Source organism: Periplaneta americana, chromosome 3, assembly GCF_040183065.1.
Source record: "Periplaneta americana isolate PAMFEO1 chromosome 3, P.americana_PAMFEO1_priV1, whole genome shotgun sequence".
NCBI lineage: Eukaryota > Metazoa > Arthropoda > Insecta > Blattodea > Blattidae > Periplaneta > Periplaneta americana.
Genome location: NC_091119.1, coordinates 35,290,986 through 35,318,623, shown reverse-complemented (window position 1 = coordinate 35,318,623; position 27,638 = coordinate 35,290,986). Strand labels below are relative to the sequence as shown.

Here is a 27,638-nt window from a genome sequence, read left to right as displayed (position 1 = left end):
TTGTTTGGAATGCTAATACAGTATTTTGAAAAGTGGGTGAATATTACTTATGTCCCAGCCACTATAGCAGGCCTGGGAAACAGCCACTCTCAGATCACTTAGCTTCTCCTGCTACAGTTACTGTAGCACTGGTATTCATATACCGGTTACTCTGTTTACTATACGAGTTTGCCAGGCCGGCACTATAGGATGCATTTCGGTCTTCTGGGATGATTTCCAGCCCACGGTGTGCATAATGAGCCATTTGTGCCTAAGTGCTACAGTTGAAATATACAACCTTAAATCAGAAGAAGAATAAATAGGTCGGTTGTAGATCTTTGGGTTTTTATACTTGTTTGGTATTAGGCCTATTTATTAGACTTAGCAATATGCAGGATTGGCAGTGTAAATTACATGATACATACTTTACGTATGCTAAATTAGATAGGCCTACATGTAAGCTAATTTACATCGTGTAGAAAAACAAATTTTTACGAGATTTTCTACGTGGTATAATAAATTATTTTCATGGAAGTAAATTTACTAAAAGCCATGACAATACAATTGGCAAGCATTTATTTTGAATAGTTTCATTTATAATCACAGAAGTGACACGTAACGTATATGTAGGCCTAATATGAATTACAAGAACTTTTCTTTTTAAAGATTAATGTCTCTTTCAATTTAGCAGTTAGTTGTCACGAATACCCACTAACATCAAAATCACTCTGTAACAACTTCAGTGCCATTAAGTAATTTTGTCTAAAGTAGCTTGAAAAATTTAAAATGTCTTACAGTTAAACTAGAATTGCTCTTTTTAACAGTAAATAATATATTATAACACTGATATTAACTATATTCCAAAAAAGAACAAAGGATATAACGTTGCTACAAGAAGTTTCACACTTTTGACTGTCAATTATTTACTAACCTGTTAATTGTTCATACACTTTTTTGATTATTCGTAGCATTTATTGATAAACTATTCATTACTGTATATCCAGATGCCATTGTTTTCTTAATTTTTATTTTTACTTTTAATCATCATCAACCACAGTGATTAGCCCTATTGGCATGTTCCATCTTCAAAGTTCATGTCAGCTCCAGCCCGGCTATTACTTTGAAGATTCTCAGTAATAATGTATGTAATCTGGAAGTCTGTAGTGAAAGTGAAAGATGCAGCCTCTGGAAAAGTGTCCCCAGAGAGTTCTCAAAAGAACAACAAATTTTGTTTTCTCTTTTAATATTGTCCTCTGAGAACATGTTAACTTCTTCAGTCAGTGAATGAAAGAAAATAATCAAAGTCAGCATTACACACAAAGATACTATCCATCAACACAATGATAGAAAGATTATAAGAGTTCAATATATCGTGACAAAAGATGTCGTTAGGAACAGTGGGAAATACAATGACAATATGCACATGGTGAAAACAGTTGGCAGTCTATGATGACTAGTAAACTCAGAATCTGTATTGAAGTGGTGAGTAGCTAAGCAACGCCCAGAAACAATGTGTGGTGTCGGCGTATCTTCAAAGAATAGAAGCAATGAAGACATTATGAAGAGCTCGAATGAATTACCGCAAGTAGATTATGCATATGTAGGCTATAGTTGAAATATATTATATTCCAAGCCTTTCTTGAGAGCATTTTATGTGCAGCAGAAACATGGACAATTAATTTCCAACAGCCGAGAAAACTACTCGTATTAGTCATTGAGATGGACTTTTGGAGAAGAGCGCGAGAAAATCAAGACGGGATCAGACTCAGAACACAGGCCTATACGGGAAATGTTAGAAGTTAAAAATAATGTTTCGGAAGCGCTAGATTACAGAAGACTGAGATTGTATGGACATGATATGAAAATGTCGGAAGAGATAATACCAAAAGAAAATTTAAACTGACATCCAGAAGGCAACAGATAAAAAGAAAGACCAAAAGAAAAATAGATTAATGGAGTAATGAAAAGCATGCACAACCATGAACTTAGAGGGGAATAAATGGCAGATAGAGATCTATGGAGAACTGAAATTAAGTGTGGGTGAAATAAAACCATTATTTATGGAAAATTCCTGTTAAAAATGCATGCTGGTAGCTTAGGAACATTTTGTTATTTAATGTTGTTTGAATTTATATTTTTATATAAATTTCGCGTTTTTACGCGTCGTGTAGAATTTAATTCTTTACGCATAACTTCCCAGCCATGGCAATAACAGTAATGTTCCTTAATTTTAATTAGACTATATAGGATACATTTGAAACATGTGTCACATGGGGGTAGTATAGGTTATGTCACTTAGCGTTGCAAAAGAACTCTAATGTTCCCTCATTTGAATAGTTACAACTTAAACATTATTGATACCTCTTCTTCATCATCCGAATTTTCTGAGAAATCAGGGACATCTTCATCATCGTCAATTGTTTTAATCAGATCAAACCTTGTGGACATGCTTACGATGTTTAAACCTCTTTTTCTTTAAATATGCGAGCTGTGATTCTCACATGTTTCATGGTTCCATCCAGGTTTGCCAACATAATCAATATAATGCAGCTAGATTGAAATGAAGTACTCTCCAGCAAAGCGCTAGAATGCTAGACATAAAACAGTTTTATTTTTTTATTAATTCAACACATATAATACTAATCAGCGAAGCTTGATTACAAGATGGAGAAAATATTCATTCACAAATTCCATTTTTCTAAGCTTTCCATATCATTCGTGACAAAAAAAGGACAGGCATGTTTATATTTATTTCAAGTCAAATTAGATAAAAGCATAAAAATAAAGAATATACGATAGAATTTTAGTGATAAATGCAAAAATTTGATCAACAGAACTTTATATTTTAAGCGTCTACAATCCACATATTGCAAATGCACATTTATTTCTTTCTGACATGGAGTCGGTGCTGGTATAAAATTAGCCTTATTATAATCTTATTACAATTGGATATACTAATATTACCTTCCCTTATGTTGAACACATAACTCATAAGTACCGGTACTGTACTGAAAGTGGACACTGTCTTCTGTCAGCAACATGACAATGTGGTGCTTCATGTTGTCCATAATGCATCTCATTGTTGCGCCATCAGTGTTTATAATCAAGAGGACTATAGTCCTCTTGGTTTACAATCTCATTCCTAATATTTTCCTTAAGCTGCATCTACACGGTTCAATTTTCCATGTGCGTACGCATGCATTCTGGGAAGAATATTGAACGAATCAAGTTTAAAACACGTGTTCAATTAAGATGCATGAAGATTCTGTGTCTGCATAGTGCGCCATTTTGAACATCATCTTCACTATGTATAAGATTAATTAATATTAAATATCAATCTTGCAAGCATTGCTTGAATACATAAAGTTGAAAAAAAAGTTGAACCATGTAGATGCACCTTTAGATCGTCAATCGTGCAGGGCTTATTACAGTACACTCTTTCCCTAAGACAGCCCTACAAAAAAAAGTCCTGAATGGTAAGGTCAGGACACAGATTCTTAATCAATGACACAGTTCTCAAGAGAAACTCTGGATTGTCACTATTGACTCACGTGGTATGTCAAGTCGCGCCATTTTGCTGGAAGTAACCCTGTGTCAATTCCACACCATCAAGCTGTTTAATCTATCTTCGTAGTGTATCCAACTATTTGCTGACAACACGTGTTCCACTATGTTTCACTATGAATTTCCTCTTCTTACAAATAATGGGTAAAAAGCACGATGCTTGTTGTATATTTCAGCAGTCACATTCCAAGCTGTTTAATAAAATCTGCAAATGTGCAATGATGTCCAGCATTTCTCTGAAGAAAATGGGACAGATGATCCTTATAGCAGAATGTTGAACCAAACTCCCAGTTTTTCTGAATGAAGTGGCGATTCGTGAAATTCATTAAGATTACCAGCAACCCAAATCCTGAAATTTTGTAATTTAGGTATCCAAACAAATAAAACCACGTAATGTCGAGTATTCCAGGCATATTTATTTATTTATTCTGCATTCACGTCATGGCGGATTAGATATATTCCAGTTCTTAATCTGTCATCACCCACTATATAATTTTATTATTATTATTATTATTATTATTATTATTATTAAAAATACAGTATAGTACTAATAATACTTCTACGTTTGCTAATATAATATTATTTATTTTCCTAACTAATTTATATAATTCACCATCTACATATAATAATAATAATAATAATAATAATAATAATAATAATAATAATAATAATAATAATAATGATAATAAATATAGTGAACCCTTGTACTATTCCAGGCATATTGTATAAACCACCTGCTGAAACCACAAACAGTATTGAACTTTCTTTTCCTCAATTGGTTCCAGCAGCTGGTCGTGGCTAACGAGAAAGACAGTATGAAGGTTTAAGTGCGCAGGTAAAGGGTCGAATACCAGTACTTTTCAGGTTAATGAACCAGTGAGTTCAATGGCAAAATGTTTCATTGCTGTTACGGTACATTGCTGAAAATTACATCGAAAATATTCTACAAAAATAGCGTATTATGCAGGACTTGAGTGAACAAACGGGGTATTTTATAAAGGTGTTATATATGAAATGTGCAGGGACCGGACAAAAAAAGTGTATTAAACGGGATGGCATAATAAGTCTTATCAAGGTTTTACTGTACATCATTACTTGCAAAAGACACAAAACACAGAATGTGAATCACAGAGTAACATAATCTTTTATTTCGTTCCTATTTACAGAATTCCTCACACTCACTGTTATACACATGACAGTCACTCAGCAGACATACTGTCTTGCCATTGCTCGTAGGAATCGGGATTTCCGAATATTCGCGGCTTCCCTCTGTATTTCTTCGTTGTTGTTGGCATTCAGTTCCAGCAGTCCAATCACTTTGATCTGAAATGGAATAAACTATAGTTAAATATAGCATTTGCGTTGTATTTTAAAGGTTTTTAGCTACTATGTTTTGCGTTTTTTGTCTTTGTGGTCAAAATCAATCTTATTTTTTTAAGGTTTCAGGTGTTATTTTTAAGGCTTTGATGATACTTCATAGGTTATTCAGTGCTATTTGTTAAGATATGCGGTATTATTTTCTAAAGAATTCCGATGATTCTAAGATTATGACTTTAGCAGCATCATATTACTGTACACTTTATCAGTACTCGTACAGTAAACACAGTTTATTGTAACCATGGATAATGTTATCGTTCAGATAATGGTCAGCAATGGCTCCTCAGGGTAGGAAGGGTAGGTGCAACACATTTGGAAAATTTTAAAAGTACGTATCTATTATGCATATTAATAATACAATCAAATTAATAAAAATATTATTTCTCCAGTATTACATTAATTGATGATAATGAAATAATTCATCATTATGGCATACTGGCACTACAGTATACGTAATTTTGTAATTATAAATTACTACTAATAATAATTCTTTATTTATACTGGCAGAGTTAAGGCCATAGGGCCTTCTCTTACACTCTACCAGGTCACAAAGTATACAAGCAGTTAACATTTAACAAAAAGTTAAAGAACAGAATACTAACATATTACAAAAAAAAAAAAAAAAAAAAAAAAAAAAAAAAAAAATAATAATAATAATAATAATAATAATAATAATAATAATAGCATAATAAAATCGACACTAAACAACATGAAAATAATACCATAATAGAAAAAAAGGAGAAAGTAAAATACATTGGAATATAATGAAAGCAACTCATTTAGTACAAATGGTTAATATGGAAAAACGTAAGGAAGAATATATCAAAAATGGAATGTAATAAAATAATAATAAAAAAGAAAATAAATACGAAAATTAAATAAAATTCACGATAAAAAGGCTATGATAATAAATTCATCGGCTAATAAAGAGAACAAAAAGGGGAAAGGAAGGAAAACGAAATATATAGCCTATATTTTTACAAAACTATGGCACAGAAAAGGGCTTATAACTGAAAGGAATCTAATTCAAAAAGCGCAATTTTAATTTATTTTTGAAACTAGACAATGTCCGACAGTCTCTGACATGTTGTGGTAGAGAGTTCCAGAGATAAGCTGCAGATGAAGAGTAGAAGGATGTTCTGTGTTTAGGAATGGAGAGTGTGATATGGTGTTGTGAGTGAGTATCTATTTCGTGATATGAGGACAAATGTTGAAAATGAGAAGCTAGGTAGCTAGGGTTAGAGGTTTGAAGAATATTGAAGAGTAAAGTGAGAGAGTGAATAGTTCTTCGCTCTTTGAGACGGACCCAGGACAGCATATTTAGTGAAGGTGTGATACGTTCAGATCTACGGACGTTGCAAATAAATCGAACGCATGCATTATGAACACGCTGTAGTCTGTCTGTCAGTCTCATGTTAAGGTCAGTGTAGAGAGTGTCACAATAATCAAAATGAGGCATCAAGAGCGACTGCACTAAATTCTTCTTGAGAAGCAATAAAAGGAAATTTCGGATTCTTTTTAGTGCGTGAATTTTCATAAAAATTATTTTACATATGTGTGTGATTTGAGTATTCCAACTTAAGTTTTTGTCCATATAAATTCCTAGATTTTTTATTCTATCACTGTAAGGGATAATAGTTTCATTCATTTTAACAGGAGATAAGTCACCTGTGTTTAATTTACTTAAAAGTCGTTGATGTCCCATTATAATTACTATAAGCATATGAGAGAGAAGACTGTGATATGATCTCACTTACCGCCTGCTGTTTGCGGTGGTGCTCCCCTCGTTTGGTGTGCAGGTGTACCAGGTACTCCAGGATGGTCGTGTCCCAGATACACGAGTAGTATGAGTCCATGGCATCACTGCAGGTGCTGCTCTTGATGTCACCTAGACTCTTGAAGGCTGTGGTGTAGTCCACTTCTTCCAGGAACTGACACAGTACAGCAGCCTGCAAGAGAGGGACACACACACACACCAGTAGCCAGCTACTATAATAACCTCACTTATACCAGACCTGTCTGATACTGTTTTTATACAGCACACAGGTTGGAGTGGTTGCACGTGAAGTTGTCATTACTTGCTGATGAAAACAATTACTGACAGTTAAAGAAAGAATGCGTGAGGAATGGGAGATGTCATCCTATTTATAAAATTCGTGATGTAATCACAGCTGTCTATTATGCCACATAGTCTATTGTTCAAGGAAGTAGCACCTTTTTCCCTTGTCTCACATCAAGGGTCCTACCTTCTCTCTCTGTAATTAAATAGAAAATACAAACGGTAATAATATACTGTATTTATATTAATTGCGGTCCACACCTGTGGAGTAACGGTCAGCGCGTCTGGCCGCGAAACCAGGTGGCCCGGGTTCGAATCCCAGTTGGGGCAAGTTACCTGGTTGAGGTTTTTTCCGGGGTTTCCCCTCAACCCAATATGAGCAAATGCTGTGTAACTTTCGGTACTGGACCCCGGACTCATTTCACCGGCATTATCACCTTCGTTTCATTCAGACACTAAATAACCTGAGATGTTGATACAGCGTCGTAAAATAACCCAATTAAAAAAAAAATTATATTAATTGCATGGTTAATTTCTGGTATAGAATAATCAGTCAAATTAGTAATGATCCACTGACAGAATTCCAGCTGCACAGCATCATCTTCTTCACGAAGGTGTTGCACATGTTGGTGATGGTACGGATATAGGTCTTGCTTGTGTATTGTGCGCTACACTTGTGTTTGTGCAGCAATTCTTCTAGAGCTAATAGTTGGAGTGCATTAAATTATTTGAAGAATGTTCTCCACTTCATTTACATCTTGTTGGCCCATCGTTCAGATACAACATGGACACTGGGAAGAGTCTCGAACAGAAGCTCTGCAATTACCACTGCAAGAACCATAGACATACATCTTGCGGGCATACTCTGCATGTGTAAAGAATTGTGGCATTGCAACTTGGCTACACAGAATGTACTCGTACTAGTAAGCTACAACCTTTCTGATACAGACTCGAAGTTGCTGAGCCAGAATGGTAAGACTCATCTCTCTACCCCTCCATGTGCAAGTAACATGCGTATATGCAGGTAGCAAAATCTTGTCCGTTTGGGTATAGATAAAAACATTGTTTAACATTTACTATTGAACTTTATTTGTTGAAACTTTGTGTATACAGAATTGAAAGATGGGAGATTTCTCAGAACTTTACAAGACCCTCATTGTGCACTCTGCACATCTCATAACAGTGATGCAATTCAGCCCATGTCCGTTGTGACATCAGAGGGCTGATTTTTACTCTTAGATCATCAATGTTCCTGGATTTCTGTGAATAGACAGTGTCTTTAATAAAATTTCACATGAAGAAGTCAGGAGGGGTTATATGTGGGGAGTTTTCGGGGCCAAGCAATCACGACCACAACACATACGATTGAAAACGACGAATCTCCCGTGCCCAGTGAGGGGGTGCACCATCTTGTTGGAATACAATGTTCGTATTGTTGTCTTCCTCGTCCTTGCCCAAATAATGCAATTGTGTGTATTTACTCTCCTGCTGACATGAAAAGTCGCTTCATCTGTAAATAGCCATTTGTACCCGCTGCTGATTTGTAGTAGCCATTTAAATCATCTACGATTTTCATTTCACATTACGCAGTGTTGATTTTCATTCTTGTCATGTATGGAAACTCCCATCCTTTAAGCATAATATTACCAGCAAGAAATTTCTGACACTATCATAATAGCTTTATAATAATAAATTAATATTATCCATATTCAAACAGATCATCCTGTACAGTTTTTAATACCAAACTTGTAAAACAAAAATGTATAATACTAGCATTTAATATTTATTATTTTACCTGGAAAGAAATGCAGAGAAACCCAGAAAAGTAGAGATGGGAAACTGTAATATAATAAGGCAACATAGAGTAAACAACAGGAAATACCAGATAGAGATGATAACATATAAGTAATCTGGAATGGGATGTGCCAGATGAGCACTTATGTTAGATGAGAAACTCCACGAAAAGAGAAAGGAAAAAAACAAAACAAACAAGGATGATGACGATGTTGTTGTTGTTTTCTAATGCTAGGCGCCTGACAATAAAGTCATTTGACCTCTTGCACTCCAATATTTTTCAAAGATATTATCATGACCAGCCAATGAAGCACAGATTTTGAGGTGTTCCGAATCCATTTCTTGGTTTGAGTTGCACAATGGGCAGTTAGGGGACTGATATATTCCAATTCTATGCAGGTGTTTGGCCAAACAATCATGGCCTGTTGCCAATCTAAATGCAGCTACAGACGATTTTCGTGGTATATAGGGAATTAACTGTGGATTATGATGCAGAGAGTTCCATTTTTTCCCTTGAGATTGTGTTATCAAATTTTGTTTGTTGAAGTCTAAGTATGTAGATTTAATAAGTCTTTTCACAGAGTAATATGTAGATTTAGTATCCGCATTCTCGTTTCCCAGGATTCCACAATGGGATGATATCCATTGGAATACAATTCTTTTATTGAATGATATTAATTGAGAGAGCATTTTAGTTATTTCTGCTGTTTGAGATGAAGGTGTGTGTCTAGAGACTATTGATAGAATAGCTGCTTTGGAGTCTGACAATATAACTGCATTCTTAAATTTATTGATGTGGCATAGAAGATTCCTGAGACTTTCACTTATTGCAACGATTTCTCCATCAAAACTTGTTGTTCCATATCCAAGAGATCTATAAAGTGAGAAGAGACAGCACGTAACACCTGCACTGGCACCTTGTTCCCTGGAGATCAAGGATCCATCGGTGTATAAATGAAGCCAGTTTTATGGAGGGTACCTAATATTAATTGTCTCTAAAGACAATTGTTTCATTATTTCAGTGTTTACTTCTGATTTCAGTATTTCTTCTGTTAAATTTAGATTATATTCTATATTTAATAGAGTTAAAGGGTTTGGTTTAGATTGGTATAGTGCTTACCTGAGTGTGGCACTGAAGATGTGTACAGCACTTTATCATCCGCCTATACACGTGATCATCAATTGCAGCTCTGGGAATTGGCTGACTAAAGAAGTCACTCACCACTATGGCCGCTTCAAGGTAGTATCTGAGAGACATGGAGTGATGTCCCAGCACTGTACATAAACATGTTCAAATCCTGTTCACCACAAAACAAATTTACAAGTTGTGTGAGCTTCAAATAAAAATGTTCTGTTCACACTTCTACGAAATGTCAAGATTATTGTAGACACTAAACAAGATGACGTGTGAAGCACTTTAGGATGTGCTTTCCTTGGAGGCCTGAAACTACTGGCAGTCTCAGTTCATCATCTACTGGAGATAATGCACTCTTGCTGTGTTTATATTTGTTACTCATTTCAAAGAGCACATACAATGTAGTCATTATGCATATATTTAAGTAATCAAATGTTATTTGGATGATGACAGGCCAAGAACCAAATTTATACAATGAAGAATTAGTTCTGCCACGACTTAGACAAAACAATCTGCACTGTACAGTGTGTTATTTTCAGATTTCTGATGATGATGATGCATTGCATATGGAAATATTAGAATATACAGTTTGAGTCAGTTTTAAAACAAACTTACATAGTTCCTGGTGTTGCACCTTTGACATTTTCTCAATAACATACCTTCAACTAACAGAATCGAACCATGGACAACTTGGCTGGGAAGCAAACATACTATCGATAGAGCCATAACAGCAGGGTTAATTAGTTTTCATTATTATAAATACTATAGTGTTACTGTGAAGATATTAGTATATACTCTAATTTTTAATGAGAAATAAAAGATTTCATCAGATCACTTATTCTTAAAATGCCTATGTAAGTACATACCAAAATTAAGGTCGCCCATCACCTTCAGCCAAGCTACATTTGTTGGATGATACTGCAATGCCTGCAATAACAGTTGTGACAGAGTCTCACCAACTAACCGCAGGTTATATGAATTTGCACTGAAATACAAAAACAGATATTAGAGATACATTCAGTGTCCTTTCATAATGTAAGCAATTAATTACTTTACTTGAAAGCTTATTTTAGGCACCTGAAACCTATCTTTTTAAAAGGTAAAAATCTTTTGTATGATTATCAGGTTTACTTTAATAGGCATTTCTTTTGAAAGAAATTATCTTATTTATGTTTACAATATTATTTAAAGTTCCGTATTTTTTCTATATGTCAGCGTGTTGGTGTCCAGGTGAGTAATCAGGAGGAGGATGAGAGGACAGAGAAGACATATGCCTAAAATATACATCTTCCTTAACTAAACATTCAGAATTGAACACATAGCGTAATTTCATAAGTTTTGTGATGACTACATGGTACAAAAAGGAACATATATAAAAATATGACTCAGGAAGCAAAATATCTTTATAAGTATACTACTTAACACAGACAAACATCTGTAATATTGATGGCAAGTTTTTAATTGCAGCTCTTAACCCATAATTGGTGACTGTGAGTACCCCAGCCATTGTAAGAAAAGAAGCCTGCGCCAGGTGGATGTGCGGAGATATATATTTTTTTCATTGCTTATTATGCTGCCTGCTTCCCTAATTTTGAAGAAAACCTAGTTAAAACTAATAAAAGTACTTGATTATATAAATTAAAAATTCAGTTTGATTATCTGAGTATCACGATACAAGTTTCTAAGTTGGGGTAAATGGAATCCCCACCGCACCAGTTATGTGACTTGAAAAATACCTCACCACTTACCAGGTTAATTCTGCTTACTCAGATTACGAAGTGTGATATATCTAATAACTTCTTCTGACTCAAAATTTTGACCACGAAGTGATTTTTCAACAGTGTAAAAGACACAACAGTTAGAAATGTAAAGACAAATCATACCATAGAGACTGGAAAATACTTTTAGGACAATATAAGGTATAAGGTATGATACTCAACTACAGAAGAAGAAAAAGACGACGGGAAGGAAGAAGAGAAATAAGGTGAAGAAAGAGGGGAAATGTGAAAAGAGGGAACAGATGAAGAGAAAAACGATGAGAAATAAAGTGAAGAAAGAGGGGAAATGTGAAAAGAGGGAACAGATGAAGAGAAAAACGATGAGAAATAAAGTGAAGAAAGAGGGGAAATGTGAAAAGAGGGAACAGATGAAGAGAAAAACGATGAGAAATAAAGTGAAGAAAGAGGGGAAATGTGAAAAGAGGGAACAGATGAAGAGAAAAACGATGAGAAATAAAGTGAAGAAAGAGGGGAAATGTGAAAAGAGGGAAAGATGAAGAGAAAAACGATGAGAAATAAAGTGAAGAAAGAGGGGAAATGTGAAAAGAGGGAACAGATGAAGAGAAAAACGATGAGAAATAAAGTGAAGAAAGAGGGGAAATGTGAAAAGAGGGAACAGATGAAGAGAAAAACGATGAGAAATAAAGTGAAGAAAGAGGGGAAATGTGAAAAGAGGGAAAGATGAAGAGAAAAACGATGAGAAATAAAGTGAAGAAAGAGGGGAAATGTGAAAAGAGGGAACAGATGAAGAGAAAAACGATGAGAAATAAAGTGAAGAAAAGGGTAAAATGAGAAGAGGAAGCATATAAAGAGAAGGACGACAAGAAGGAAGAAGGTGAAGAGAAATAAAGAAAGGAAGAAGATGGTAATAAGGGGGCAAGGATAAGGAAGTCGAGGAATAAGATATATTGGGAGGAAAAGGGAGGAAAACGACTAAGGCGGAATGAGGAAGGAAGAAGAATTCCTTGAATTAATCCACTTCAAGATCAAATGAGGTAATGTTCTGTAGTTGCTTACTTGCTAACAGAAGCTGGCCAGAGCCCAGAGTAGTCCACGCTGAGCTCCAGGCTGGGCTCGTCTCGCAGCATGTTGTGCAGGCGGGCCAGCAAGGAGATGACCACAGCCAGGGCAGTGCTGTCACGCAGCCTGGACAGGAAGTGCGACAGAGTGGTGCGAGTGTGCGTTGTGCTGCTGTTCGGGGAGTCGCGATGAATCAGGGTCGTGCTGCCAGATGATGTCCGCTTCTGCTGTGGACTGGGCCCAAACACAGGCAACACTGCCAACAGGAAAGAAAAGCAACTCAATAAATCTGAACCTTATTATTCCACAGAAACAAACGAACCTTTATTATAGCACAGTTTTCTTACCAATATCCCAAGCATCTCTGGAAAGTTTTTTATTGCCTTTATACTTGGCTATTTCCAGGCACGTGTATGCTACAGCAGAAGCTATTTCAAAATAGTTCCACCGTTTCTCCAGAGTTGTAAGGTAATCCCATTCACCCAAATTGAGGAGGCAGATGGCGCAATGCTCCATCACTTCGAGACGAGGAATGACAGTGTCGCCTGACTGAAGGGCTGACAGGCACTGCTTACAGTCAGTCACAAGTGTGGTCGCGTCTGAAAGTGTTTAAACATTCAAATTATCACTCAGTACCACCTATGTATACAGAAATTTTCCTCAATACAGTAGAATCCCTCTTATCCAGCACCAAGGGGACCAGGATAGTTCCAGATACGAGATTTTTCCGGATAATTTAATAAATACCAGTATATACAAAAAATAGTTCGTATTTCATGGTGTCAAATGTTGAAACTGCAGCCATGTGAAGCTTATTTCTCTATCACTTACTCATAACTGAATAAACATAAAAACTGTGTGGATTTTCCTTATTAAAACACATCACACAACACAAATAATACACTAAGCTTAATTCTAGGTTCGAATATTAACTGAAAATTAAAGTTCGTGCAAACTTCCTAATGTGGCAACACTAACGGCCCAGACTGTGGCAATATGGCAGATTTAAACTTTTTTTTTTTGTCCAGCCAAAAGTGCTGTTGTTTTGGTATTGCCGGTTACGAGGGATTTTACTGTATTAATTTTTTTTTTTTTTCTAGTAAAACTTACTAGTAAAATGTTCGCGTAGGCTTCCGCGGCTGGTGTAGTAAAATGTCTACACCTATGAACAGTGTCCAGATTTATACATAACATATTACATACAGCATTGTACAATATGTTGTTGTTTGCTAATGCTCTTGGCTTTGGATGTCCTGCATTTGCTGTCTTGCATCCCAATTATGCAAAAGTGAATTATTTTACAATGAGTATTATGCATTCCTTCAAAGAGGTGGAAAAATTCAAATATCTTGGAGCAACAGTAACAAATATAAATGATACTCGGGAGGAAATTAAACGCAGAATAAATATGGGAAATGCCTGTTATTATTTGGTTGAGAAACTTTTGTCATCTAGTCTGCTGTCAAAAAATCTGAAAGTTAGAATTTATAAAACAGTTATATTACCCATTGTTCTGTATGGTTGTGAAACTTGGACTCTCACTTTGAGAGAGGAACCGAGATTAAGGATGTTTGAGAATAAGGTTCTTAGGAAAATATTTTGGGCTAAGAGGGATGAAGTCACAGGAGAATGGAGAAAGTTACACAATGCAGAACTGTATTCTTCACCTAACATAATTAGGAACATGAAATCCAGATGTTTGAGATGGGCAGGGCATGTAGCACATATGGGCGAATTCAAAAATGCATATAGAGTGTTAGTTGAGAGGCCGGAGGGAAAAAGACCCTTGGGGAGGCCGAGGCATAGATGGGAGGATAATATTAAAATGGATTTGAGGGAGGTGGGATATGATGGTAGAGACTGGATTAATCTTGCTCAGGATAGGGACCGATGGCGGGGTTATGTGAGGGCGGCAATGAACCTGCGGGTTCCTTAAAAGCCATTTGTAAGTAAGTAGTAGATAACTACTTTCTTAACAGTGTCTCTAAAGACTATAATTGCTTTAATTCTGCTACAATTTGAAACATCAAGGCCGCCAAAAGTTATGCAGCAATGATAAGGCTGTTCTTGAACCATTAATTTTGGTTCCCAATAAAGTACGAAATTTACTGTGGAAAGTGTTGACACAGAAAGTTAGTCATACTGTTGGTTGGATACATCTAAGTCAAACATGTAAATGACAAATGAATTGTGAGATAAATACACAGGTGATGAGAACAAAGTGTTATTGAACACTGAGACAATATACCATAAAATATATATATATATATATATATATATATATATATATATATATATATATATATTTTTTGTTTGTGCAGCTTTTCAGCAAGAATAAATGTAATAAATTTCTACAATGGATGAGGAATAGGCAATTGGTGGGAATGAAAAAAAAAAAAAAAAACTAAGCTTAGGAAATACTGGATCACAGTGTCTAACTTAGAAACAATGTTGCATTGTGTTGTGTTATAACATCAGTGACATTGTGTTTTCAATTCATGTAATATTAAAAAAAAATTATCGCATTTTATTTGCATTTTTATTAAGTACTAGCTGTACCCGTGCGCTCCGCTGCACTTGTTAGAAATAAATATAAAGTAATTACATAATTAAAATAGGACATCTGGTCCAGGGAACATTCATGTTTGATAGAAAGCTAAATCGTTTAATATGTCACTTAATTTAAATTGTATTTAAATAATTAAAATGCGATCATTTTGGTCCAGAGACCACTCATTTAGTGCAATGACATATTTCTTAATTGTTATTACATGCAAATAATTAAAATATGATAATTTGGTTCAGAGAACATCCGTTTTTGGTGTAATTTGGTCCCAACAAAATTTTGCTTGGAATGAAACGTATCAGAAATCATTTTTAAAGAAACTTTTGTTATGCAACATTTTTCACAAAAATTAATAATAAGGGAGATATTTTGATTTATTTAATTCAAGCCCCCTTATAACCTCCCTTTTAAATAAAGTAATTTGAATGCCATATAGCCTAAAATCTAAGTTACAACGAACTTAATTTATATTTCAATTTTCATATAAATCGGTTCAGCCATTATCGCGTTTAAAGGTAACAAACATACATACAGACAGACAGACATACAAACAAAAATTTCAAAAAAGCGATTTTCGGTTTCAGGATGGTTAATTATACATGTTAACACCAATTATTTTTGGAAAATCGAAAATTACCAGAAAAATTTTGGCTACAGATTTATTATTAGTATAGATTTTTATCAGGTAAAGTTCCTCAAATTTAGAACGTATTATTATCTTATTATATCATGTTTTCCACTACTTTCGATAAAATGTAAAATATATACATGCTCCCAATTATGCATGGTCGATAATTTTATATTATATTTTATTGTGTATAGAAGAACATACTTACTTACTTACAAATGGCTTTTAAGGAACCCGAAGGTTCATTGCCGCCCTCACATAAGCCCGCCAGTGGTCCCTATCCTGTGCAAGATTAATCCAGTCTCTATCATCATACCCCACCTCCATCAATTCCATTTTAATATTATCCTCCCATCTACGTCTCGGCCTCCCTAAAGGTCTTTTTCCCTCTGGTCTTCCAACTAACACTCTATATGCATTTCTGGATTCGCCCATACGTGCTACATGCCCTGCCCATCTCAAACGTCTGGATTTAATGTTCCTAATTATGTCAGGTGAAGAATACAATGCGTGCAGTTCTGTGTTGTGTAACTTTCTCCATTCTCCTGTAACTTCATCCCGCTTAGCCCCAAATATTTTCCTAAGCACCTTATTCTCAAACACCCTGAACCTATGTTCCTCTCTCAGAGTGAGAGTCCAAGTTTCACAACCATACAGAAGAACCGGTAATATAACTGTTTTATAAATTCTAACTTTCAGATTTTTGGACAGCAGACTGGATGATAAGAGCTTCTCAACCGAATAATAACAGGCATTTCCCATATTTATTGTGCGTTTAATTTCCTCCCGAGTGTCATTTATATTTGTTACTGTTGCTCCAAGATATTTGAATTTTTCCACCTCTTCGAAGGATAAATCTCCAATTTTTATATTTCCATTTCGTACAATATTCTGGTCACGAGACATAATCATATACTTTGTCTTTTCGGGATTTACTTCCAAACCGATCGCTCTACTTGCTTCAAGTAAAATTTCCGTGTTTTCCCTAATCGTTTGTGTATTTTCTCCTAACATATTCACGTCATCCGCATAGACAAGAAGCTGATGTAACCCGTTCAATTCCAAACCCTGCCTGTTATCCTGAACTTTCCTAATGGCATATTCTAGAGCGAAGTTAAAAAGTAAGAAGAACATATTGTAAAAAAGTACTTTGCACGCATATTTTCCTAATTACAAAGTAAACATAATGTGTTTGCTGATTATACTGGAATTATTTACTTAGTTTGTGGTTCGGCCAGTCTGTGAGGAACTCAATGATCTGGATAAGCAGCGTCTCCCATGACAACAGTCGCACCAGCTTGTACATGACTCCAGAGCTCACTGAGCTGCTTCGAGCCTCCTGCTCCACTGCTATTAGCAATTCTGCTGCCAGTTTGAAGTCCTGGTAACAATACAACATACTATAAAAAATGTTAATTTTTGTTCCTTGAAACTAATATTTTTTCGTAACTAAATATACTGATATTTGCTAATGCCTGCAATATAGTCAGTTACATCTTCTTGGACAGTGTTCGGACATTGAAATATTCCTGTTGGAAGACATTTATATAAGAATATTCCCGGATAATTTTTGGGAATGTTTCCAGATCGGGATTTTTTTTTTTTACTATTCTTAATTTTCTTTACTTTGGCATATGTTACAAGTTTCACCCAAAGGAAGTATAGAATGTAGTGAATATTGACAATCATACGATTATTTCCGCATTCCAACAGGAAATTATTGAACTGTTCACCTTGTTGGCTTTTTAAGTACGGTAGTGAATGTATCAGTTATGTGGAAGAAGTGCATTTATAGACTACACATTTGAAAACAATGCAATCATTTATCAGGTTTAGATTTATTTAAAATAGTAGTTCCAAAAGCAAAATACCCATCCTGTTGCTTATCCTATTTGCATTTGTGAACAATTACTTTTCAAAATTTAAAATTGTAAAATCTAAAAAAAAGATCCCACTTAAACAGAATAAAATTTAAGCTAATTACTAATGGAAAAATTGGAGCCTTTTTGAAAATTACTTCAGACGTTGGTGGCACAGTAAAAATTCAGGTAAAATGAGAGAAGAGTGCTATTTTTTTTTCAACGTTAAAACTCACAAGCAAACATTCTCGTGGGGGCAAATAAAAAGTTATTTTTTCTTTCTTTCACCATGTTAATAATGTCAAAATAAGTGCTTGTGCAAATTTTGGCCACTCGAGCGCAGTTACGAGAGCCGTAAAAAATTAGTTTCCCTGGGGCTGTTTACAGAAAGAAAACACAATTTCATTGGAGAAATTTATTGGAACTGATACAACAACATATTCCCCACCGAAATTGAGACATTTGTCATATCATGGGATCGACAAAGAGATGCAGACGGCTGTCACACACTGGTTCTGATCCCAGGCAGCAGACTTCTATGACACAGGGATACAAAAGTTGATCCCACGGCATGACAAATGTCTCAATTCCAGCGGGAAATATGCCGAATAATACTGTAGCTCAACAATTGCTGTATCTGTTCCAATAAATCCTTCCAGGAAATTGTGCTTTTTTTATGTAAACGGCCTAAGAGAAATTTTATTTTTTTTTATGATCCTTGTAATTGCGCTCGAGTGGCCAAAATTTGTATAAGCACTTGTTTTGACAATATTAACATGGTGGAAGAAAAAAAATAACCTTTTTATCTGCCCTTCCTCCCTCCATGAAAATGTTTGCTTGTCAGATTATGTAAATTATGAATAGTTTAGTAAAACATAAAGAATGAACATGCACAGTATGTTACAACTGGAACTTGGAAATTTCAGGTGGCCCAAATTTCGTTTCTGGATCTGCACATCACCACTGGAAGATAAAATTTCCCGTCTTTCTCTCTGATGCATCCTGTGTTTAGTGGGTAGCATTCAATGACGTCACAACTCTCATCGTCATGATAACCATTTTTCCGACTTCTGATTGAGGGGTCTTTTAGAGTGGCCACTATTTTTTATGTATTATTCTGTGCATTTTAACTTCAATCCGACATAGCAATAAAATTGTTCACCAATTGACTTTTTTTGTAAAGTTGTTAAAAAATTAGTAATTATTAAAAAAGGATAAGACCTCTGTGTCTATATTCAATGTTTTCCTGTGTTTTACATACGAATAAAGTCAGTAATCACAATTTTCAGTGCGATTTCAATAATACTTTCAATAATACCACTTAATTTTAACAATATTTTACAGTTTGGTCACTGGGAATTTTTTAGGGAATATTCCCGATAAAGTTCCCGAGAATTTACTCATGACTTCTTGAACCCTGTAGTTCGCTGGTATAAAAAATCTGTCACATCATAGACCACATTACCCTTTTTCCCTTTTCATTCTCTACCATTGATCATTCACTGAAAATGATTATTGTCTCAATATACATAAACTTATGTTCTGCTAGAACTGCCACTTTAATTGACCTTTCATTTTTTTCCACATTTATTAACATTGGATACGGATCTTCCAGCTTCCCTTATAGGGTATGACTTCAGCACAGAATGCTTCAGGTGTGGAGAATTCCATTTTTGAGATAGAGGCACCCGCAAGGCAAAACTGATTGCCCCTAATGACAGGATGGTAAAGGGAGGGAAGAGAGAGAGAGAGCAGGATGGAGAGAATGAGGGTGGGCACAATAGAAGAGAGAGAAAAGGATCAGAAGGGAGAGAGGAGAAAGCAGAGAGATGGAGGGAAAGTCAGGAGTGGAAAGGAGAAACTTAAAAGATGTAGAGTGGAAGAGAAGAAACTAACAGGCAAGAAGAGAGATGTAGTTTTCAAGGAAATCAAAATCAGTTGTTAGGGCACATTACCTTCATTGCTGTTAGTTCTCTTGATTTGGCCAACAAGATGTACGCAAAGTCCTGCACGAAGCCTCTTGGCAATGACATCGCCATGCTTTGTAGAGGAATTGGCAGTTCCCACTGTAACAGTATTACAAATATTAGTTTTAACTTCCCTAATATGTTCCTATCTGTTATGGTGGTAGTGGCAATAGAAAGAATCTCCGTGTATATGTGTATGTGTGTGTGCAAACAATACTGAGTTTATTGATGAATGTAGAGACGCAAACACATACATATGATTAATAGATGTGAGTTCCCATATATGACAATCAACAATGCATAATCTGAAAGGAGAAATGAAAACAGTAGATGATTGAAATGGCTACTACAAATCAACAGCGGGCACAATGTGTTCTTTGGTATGCTGAATTTGAGAGTGTTAAAAGAGTTCAAAGGGAATTTCGACGTGAGTATGGTGTGCATAATGTACCTAAATACGATTCCATAATGTTGTGATATCGAACATTTGTAGAAACAGGTTTTGTGTTAAAAAAAACATGCAGGAGGTCGCAGGCGAAACCCAGTACGAGAAGAGCCTATCTCTTGGCTTGGTCCCCAAACTCCCCAGATCTAATCCCTCCTGACTTCTTCGTGTAGGGTTTTGTTAAAGACATTGTCTATTCACAGAAACCCAGGAACATTGATGATCTGAGAGTAAAAGTTACTCAAGCTTTTCAACAAATCACCCCTCTTATGTTACAATGGATATGGGCTGAATTGCATCACCATTATGAGTTGTGCAGGGTGCGCAATGGGGGTCATGTTGAGCTGTGAGGAATCTCCCATCTTTCAGTGTTGTATGCACAAAGTTTCAACAAATGAAGTTCAGTAGTAAATGTTTTACAGTGTTTTTATTTTATCCATACCCAAATGGATCATCCTATAAAGAACCACTGTACTTTCTAATTCCTGTATATATTAGTTTGTTAACCATATGTATGTATTCTATGCAGGAGGAAAAAAAAACTGATGATGATCATCATCATGATTATGGTGTGGAGATGATGATGATGATAAGACAACAGTGACGATGTGGTGATGATGACGATAACAACAAAAACAACAACAACAACAATAATAATAATGATAATAATAATAATAATAATAATAATAATAATAATAATAATAATAAAGCGAAAGGAAATTCAATATGTTCGTCATTTAAAGAAGTGAATAAAACATGACAATGAAATTAATTAATTTTTTGGTACTCAGTCCGTGAAGTGGTTGCTTTAGAGACAGATAACAGTCCGCAAAATGAACTATTATATGAATCAATCCTTATAAAGTCCTCATGACAACACTTTATGGATTGAATTTGTTGTAACAACGACAATACATTTATTCAAATGGCTGCCTTTGTAAAATTTATATCAAAACTACATTCTAATAAATAGAAGGCCATGGCTTGTCAATATGGATAAATATTGAAAATAAGATTAAATTTTAGTTCAATACTAGTTTTAGAAACTACTTTACGGACTGAGTAGCAAAGAATTGTATGTAACAAGTACGTGAAACCTTCAACGGCCTCGTAAGATATTATGGACTCAGCTTATGCCCCATTCATAAACATCAATACTCGTCCGCTGAGGATATGTACTAGTTACATAAATGACTATTAAGCAAATTAAACTTTATAACACAAAGAAGTATACTTACTTACTTACAAATGGCTTTTAAGGAACCCGAAGGTTCATTGCCGCCCTCACATAAGCCCGCCAGCGGTCCCTATCCTGTTAATCCAGTCTCTATCATCATACCCCACCTCCCTCAAATCCATTTTAATATTATCCTCCCATCTACGTCTCGGCCTCCCTAAAGGTCTTTTTCCCTCCGGTCTCCCAACTAACACTCTATATGCATTTCTGGATTCGCCCATACGTGCTACATGCCCTGCCCAGCTCAAACGTCTGGATTTAATGTTCCTAATTATGTCAGGTGAGTACTTGGAATGTTACAAGTCTATATAGAACAGGAGGGGTAACATTAGTAGCGAAAGAACTAGCTAGATATAGAATAGACTTTGTGGGAGTACAGGAGGTTAGGTTAGATGGGAACGGCATAACGCAAATAGGAGATTATTTGTTGTATTATGGGGAAGGAAACGATAATCACCAATTAGGAACAGGATTCTTTATTCATAAAAGAATAAAATCAGCAGTAAAAAAGGTCGAATTTATCAGTGACAGGTTATCGTATTTAGTACTTAAGGGTAGATGGTGCGATATCGTAGTTATAAATGCTCATGCCCCTACAGAAGAGAAAGACGACCATATAAAGGATAGCTTCTATGAGGAATTGGAACATACTTTTGATCAGTTACCTAGATATCACATGAAAATTTTATTGGGGGATTTCAATGCTAAAGTAGGACAGGAGGATATCTTTAAACCGACTATTGGAAAAGAGAGCCTACACATAATTAGTAATGACAATGGAGTTAGGTTAGTCAACTTTGCCACATCGAAAAATTTAATTGTCAAAAGTACAACATTCCCCCATAAGGATATACATAAACATACTTGGACTTCTCCAGATGGATTGGCACATATCCAGATAGATCACATCTTGATAGATAAACGAAGACATACTAGTATAGTAGACATTCGTACCTTCAGGGGGGCAGACTGTAATTCTGACCATTATTTGGTAATTGGTGAACTAAGAGAAAGACTATCAGTAGCCAAGCGAGTAGAGCAACAAGTTAATATTAGAAGATTCAATATTCCGAAATTAAAGGACGAGGAAACTAAGCAAAATTATCAGGTCGAAATTTCAAATAGGTTTGACGTATTAGCAAGTTCCGACGAAGTTGAGGAAAAGTTAGATGTTAACAGCATGTGGGAAAATATTCGATATAATATCAAAATTGCAGCTGAATAGAGCATAGGTTATCATGAAACTAAGAAAAAGAAACCGTGGTTTGATGAAGATTGTTGCATGGTAGTAGAAAGAAGGAAACAGGCAAAACTGAAATTCTTACAGTTCAGGTGAATAGAGATAATTATTTCAATAAAAGACGGGAAGCAAATCGTACGCTTAGGAATAAAAAGAGAGATTACCTGAAGGAAAAACTGAAGGAGATAGAAACAAATAGTAAAAATAAAAACATTAGAGATTTATATAAGGGCATAAAAGAATTCAAGAATGGATATCAGGCAAGGGTAAACGTGATCAAGGATGAGAATGGTGACTTGCTTGCAGATGCTCATTCAATCCTTAACAGATGGAAAAACTATTTTGGACAACTCCTAAATATACATAGGTCAAATAGAAATGATCGGGACGAAATTGAAATACAAACTGCTGAGCCATTTATACCCCAACCCACACTTTCTGAAGTCGAAATTGCGATAGAAAATCTGAAAAATTATAAGTCTCCAGGTATCGATCAAATTCCAGCAGAATTAATACAAAAGGGTGGAAGCGCATTATCTAAAGAAATTTATAAGCTTGTACTTGCTATTTGGGAAAAGGAGATTGTACCAGAACAATGACTCGGTTAAGAGGGAAGTATTATATGATATTCTTATTGAATTTGGTATTCCCAAGAAACTAGTTCGATTAATTAAAATGTGTCTCAGTGAAACTTACAGCAGAGTTCGTATAGGTCAGTTTCTGTCAGATGCGTTTCCAATTCCCTGTGGGCTAAAGCAAGGAGATGCACTATCACCTTTACTTATTAACTTTGCTCTAGAGTATGCCATTAGGAAAGTCCAGGATAACAGAGAGGGCTTGGAATTGAACGGGTTACATCAGCTGCTTGTCTATGCGGATGACGTGAATATGTTAGGAGAAAATCCACAAACAATTAGGGAAAATACGGGAATTTTACTGGAAGCAAGTAAAGAGATAGGTTTGGAAGTAAATCCCGAAAAGACAAAGTATATGATTATGTCTCGTGACCAGAATATTGTACGAAATGGAAATATAAAAATTGGAAATTTATCTTTTGAAGAGGTGGAGAAGTTCAAATATCTTGGAGCTACAGTAACAAATATAAATGATATTCGGGAGGAAATTAAACACAGAATAAATATGGGAAATGCCTGTTATTATTTGGTTGAGAAGCTTTTATCATCCAGTCTGCTGTCAAAAAATCTGAAAGTTAGAATTTATAACACAGTTATATTACCGGTTGTTCTTTATGGTTGTGAAATTTGGACTCTCACTTTGAGAGAGGAACATAGGTTAAGGGTGTTTGAGAATAAGGTGATTAGGAAAATATTTGGGGCTAAGAGGGATGAAGTTACAGGAGAATGGAGAAAGTTACACAACACAGAACTGCACGCATTGTATTCTTCACCTGACATAATTAGGAACATTAAATCCAGACGTTTGAGATGGGCAGGACATGTAGCACGTATGGGCGAATCCAGAAATGCATATAGAGTGTTAGTTGGGAGGTCAGAGGGAAAAAGGCCTTTGGGAAGGCCGAGACGTAGATGGGAGGATAATATTAAAATTGATTTGAGGGAGGTGGGATATGATGATAGAGACTGGATTAATCTTGCTCAGGATAGGGACCAAAGGCGGGCTTATGTGAGGGCGGCAATGAACCTCCGGGTTCCTTAAAAGCCAGTAAGTAAGTAATTATGTCAGGTGAAGAATACAATGCGTGCAGTTCTGTGTTGTGTAACTTTCTCCATTCTCCTGTAACTTCATCCCGCTTAGCCCCAAATATTTTCCTAAGCACCTTATTCTCAAACACCCTTAACCTATGTTCCTCTCTCAGAGTGAGAGTTCAAGTTTCACAACCATACAGAACTGTTTTATAAATTCTAACTTTCAGATTTTTGGACAGCAGACTGGATGATAAGAGCTTCTCAACCGAATAATAACACGCATTTCCCATATTTATTATGCGTTTAATTTCCTCCCGAGTGTCATTTATATTTGTTACTGTTGCTCCAAGATATTTGAATTTTTCCACCTCTTCGAAGGATAAATCTCCAATTTTTATATTTCCATTTCGTACAATATTCTGGTCACGAGACATAATCATATACTTTGTCTTTTCGGGATTTACTTCCAAACCGATCGCTTTACTTGCTTCAAGTAAAATTTCCGTGTTTCCCAACACAAAGAAGTATAGAACAATAAGTTATATTTGTGAAAAATAATAATGAACAACTTTTGCTTACACTTTTGTGTCATAGTGACGAGTGGTTTAAAAGTAGCAATTCTTTTATTTATTTCATCATCATCATCATCATCCTCCTCTTATTGTGTCCTCCTTTCGGAAGGTTGATTCCAAATATGCCTCCATTCGTCTCCGTCTTCCCAAGCTTTTTTCCTGTTTATTTCATCCCACTTGTATTCCCATTCTTGTAAGTTCTTCTGAAATTGATCTATCCATCTTTCACGTGGTCTTCCCATTGGTCGTCTTCCTTTCACTTTTAAATTTAATAGTTTGGTTTCAAGAAACAAGTATGTCTCGGAATGGTTAACAAAAAATTACGACACAGCAAAAACAACTGTTCACGAATTAGTACATTAAATATAAATACATTGAATTGTACAGGAAGAATAGAAGAACTGATACAGATGATGAAACAAAGAAAACTACAAATCTTACGAATATGTGAAACAAAGGAATTTGGGCAGGGCAAAAAGAAATTGAGCGAGGGATACGAAATGTTCTTTTATTTATTCAAGAGTCCAATTAACAGTAATGCAGACTATGAGTAAGTCTGACTGAATAGAAGTGCAGTAGCCAAACCTTATTATTAATTCTCCACTGAGGTTTTGCTGGGTTGGCAGTCACAAGTTTCTCCACAAGCCCTCTGATCTCTGTTGCATTGTAGCTCAGAATCAACTGCTGCTCCAGATTTCCAACTTCCAATCTTGAATTCTCTACAAAAACAATTATAAGATAGTTTTATACATCAATCGTGTATCTGCCACAATGCCAATTCCTTATCAAAAAGCATATCAGTGACGTTACCATCTTGCAATGTAAAATACATATATATATATATATATATATATATATATATATATATATTGTACACTGTGTTCCATTCAAACCTCCCTGATTTCAATTAATCACTGCTAACAAGGTAAGCGGATTTATGAAATGAGACTGGTACTAAAAGAAAGAGAAACTCAAAGAATTTGTATTTCATTTGTTTGAAGTTGATTGTTTTGTCACTACGTTGCGCAACAATTGCAAAAGCAAAAATGGCGATTCCACAGCAACGCGGACAAACGGTGGTGTGGTATTTTGTGGAGACGAAATCCGTGATTTCAAAGCAACGAAATTACAGACGAGTGTACGGAGGAGTTGCACCTGATGCAAAATCAATTAGGATCTGGTTCAATAAGTTCTTTTCGACCGGCAGTGTCCTAAAACAATCTGGTGGAGCTCGGCGTTCCGTGACAGAAGAAAAGGTGGAAGAAATTCGAGCGGGATTTCAGAGAAGCCCAAGTAAATCCAGCCACTTATGCAGAATTTGATGCACAGTTGTCGGATGCACATTGAATTACTTTGATGCCTGGCAAATGGATTTGGGCTCTTGTTTTTGTAATCTGTGCTATTTTGTTGCTTATATTAATTCCTTTTTTTGTCTTCTTGTTCTTTTTGCTTATCTACAGTGTGGTTTTGAACTCCCGACCATGAGCCTTTGCTCATAAAGGGGTAAATTCTTTAATTTACAGGATATTTCTGTTTTATTTAAATATTTGACATGTTCAGTCTTGTTTTATAAGTTTTGTACTTTTGTGAACTATATCAATAAATCTATCTACTATCTACTCAGTCTTGTTTTACGTACCTATATAATTGTTTTTTAAATTATCTTTGTTTCTATTACTTATTTTAGCCTTTCCTTTCCATTTTATGTAAACTCCCTTTAAGGAAAAAAAAAAAAGTAATCCATCTGAGATTCGTTAAAAAGAGGTTCCCTCTACATTATTACTATTATTGTTATTATTATTATTGTTATTGTTATTATTGTTGTTAGTATTATTATTATTATTATTGTAGTTATTGTTATTATTATTATTGTTGTTATTATTGTTATCATTGTTATTTTTATTATTGTTATTGTTATTATTGTTATTATTATAATTATTGTTATTATTATTATTATTATTAGTGTTATTATTGTTATTATTATTACTACTACTACTATTATTATTAGTATTATTATTATTGTTGTTATTATTATTACTATTATTAGTATTATTATTGTTATTGTTATTGTTATTATTATTATTATTATTAGTATTACTACTATTATTAGTAGTATTATTATTGTTATTATTATTATTATTATTGCTATTATTATTGTTATTATTGTTGTTAATGTTATTATTATTATTACTATTATCATTATTAGTATTATTATTATTGTTATTACTATTGTTATTATTATTGTTATTATTATTATTATTGTTATTATTACTACTATTATTATTAGTATTATTATTATTGTTATTATTATTACTACTATTATTAGTATCATTAGTATTATTATTGTTGTTATTATTATTATTATTATTATTATTATTATTGTTAATGTTATTATTATTAATATTATTATTATTATTAGTATTATCATTATTACTATTATTATTGTTATTGTTATTATTATTATTAATAATAATAATAATAATAATAATAATAATAAAAATAATAATAATAATGTTTTATTTTCGCTGAGGCCATAAGACCTTCTCTTCCACTCAACCAGCCTTAATCAATACAATACATATTTAAATTACGAATATTTACACTACACTTAAAAGGTTCTCCAGCAATATCTTCAGTTAAGGTAACGACTAGTAGACTACATATTTATTTAAATTTAGATAAACCTATAAGGTAAAGTAGTAACTTAATTTATGAGCTAATTTATTATTATTAATATTATTATAAGAATAA

At 34.7% G+C, this 27,638-nt stretch overlaps 1 protein-coding gene across 1 annotated transcript in view; it reads right to left on the bottom strand.

The window, feature by feature from the left end:
* Window positions 1–27,638, bottom strand: part of IntS8 (integrator complex subunit 8) — a 72,099-nt gene that overhangs the window by 31,434 nt on the left and 13,027 nt on the right. The window contains exons 8-18 of the mRNA XM_069822605.1: window positions 25,473–25,606; window positions 19,715–19,825; window positions 17,119–17,281; window positions 13,054–13,305; window positions 12,704–12,962; window positions 10,775–10,893; window positions 9,894–10,048; window positions 6,678–6,869; window positions 4,756–4,866; window positions 3,414–3,433; window positions 2,341–2,452 (exon numbers count right to left, since the gene is read on the bottom strand). Of these exons, the coding sequence (XP_069678706.1) occupies window positions 2,341–2,452; window positions 3,414–3,433; window positions 4,756–4,866; window positions 6,678–6,869; window positions 9,894–10,048; window positions 10,775–10,893; window positions 12,704–12,962; window positions 13,054–13,305; window positions 17,119–17,281; window positions 19,715–19,825; window positions 25,473–25,606 (1,628 nt within the window). The remainder of the gene's footprint in view (window positions 1–2,340; window positions 2,453–3,413; window positions 3,434–4,755; window positions 4,867–6,677; window positions 6,870–9,893; window positions 10,049–10,774; window positions 10,894–12,703; window positions 12,963–13,053; window positions 13,306–17,118; window positions 17,282–19,714; window positions 19,826–25,472; window positions 25,607–27,638) is intronic.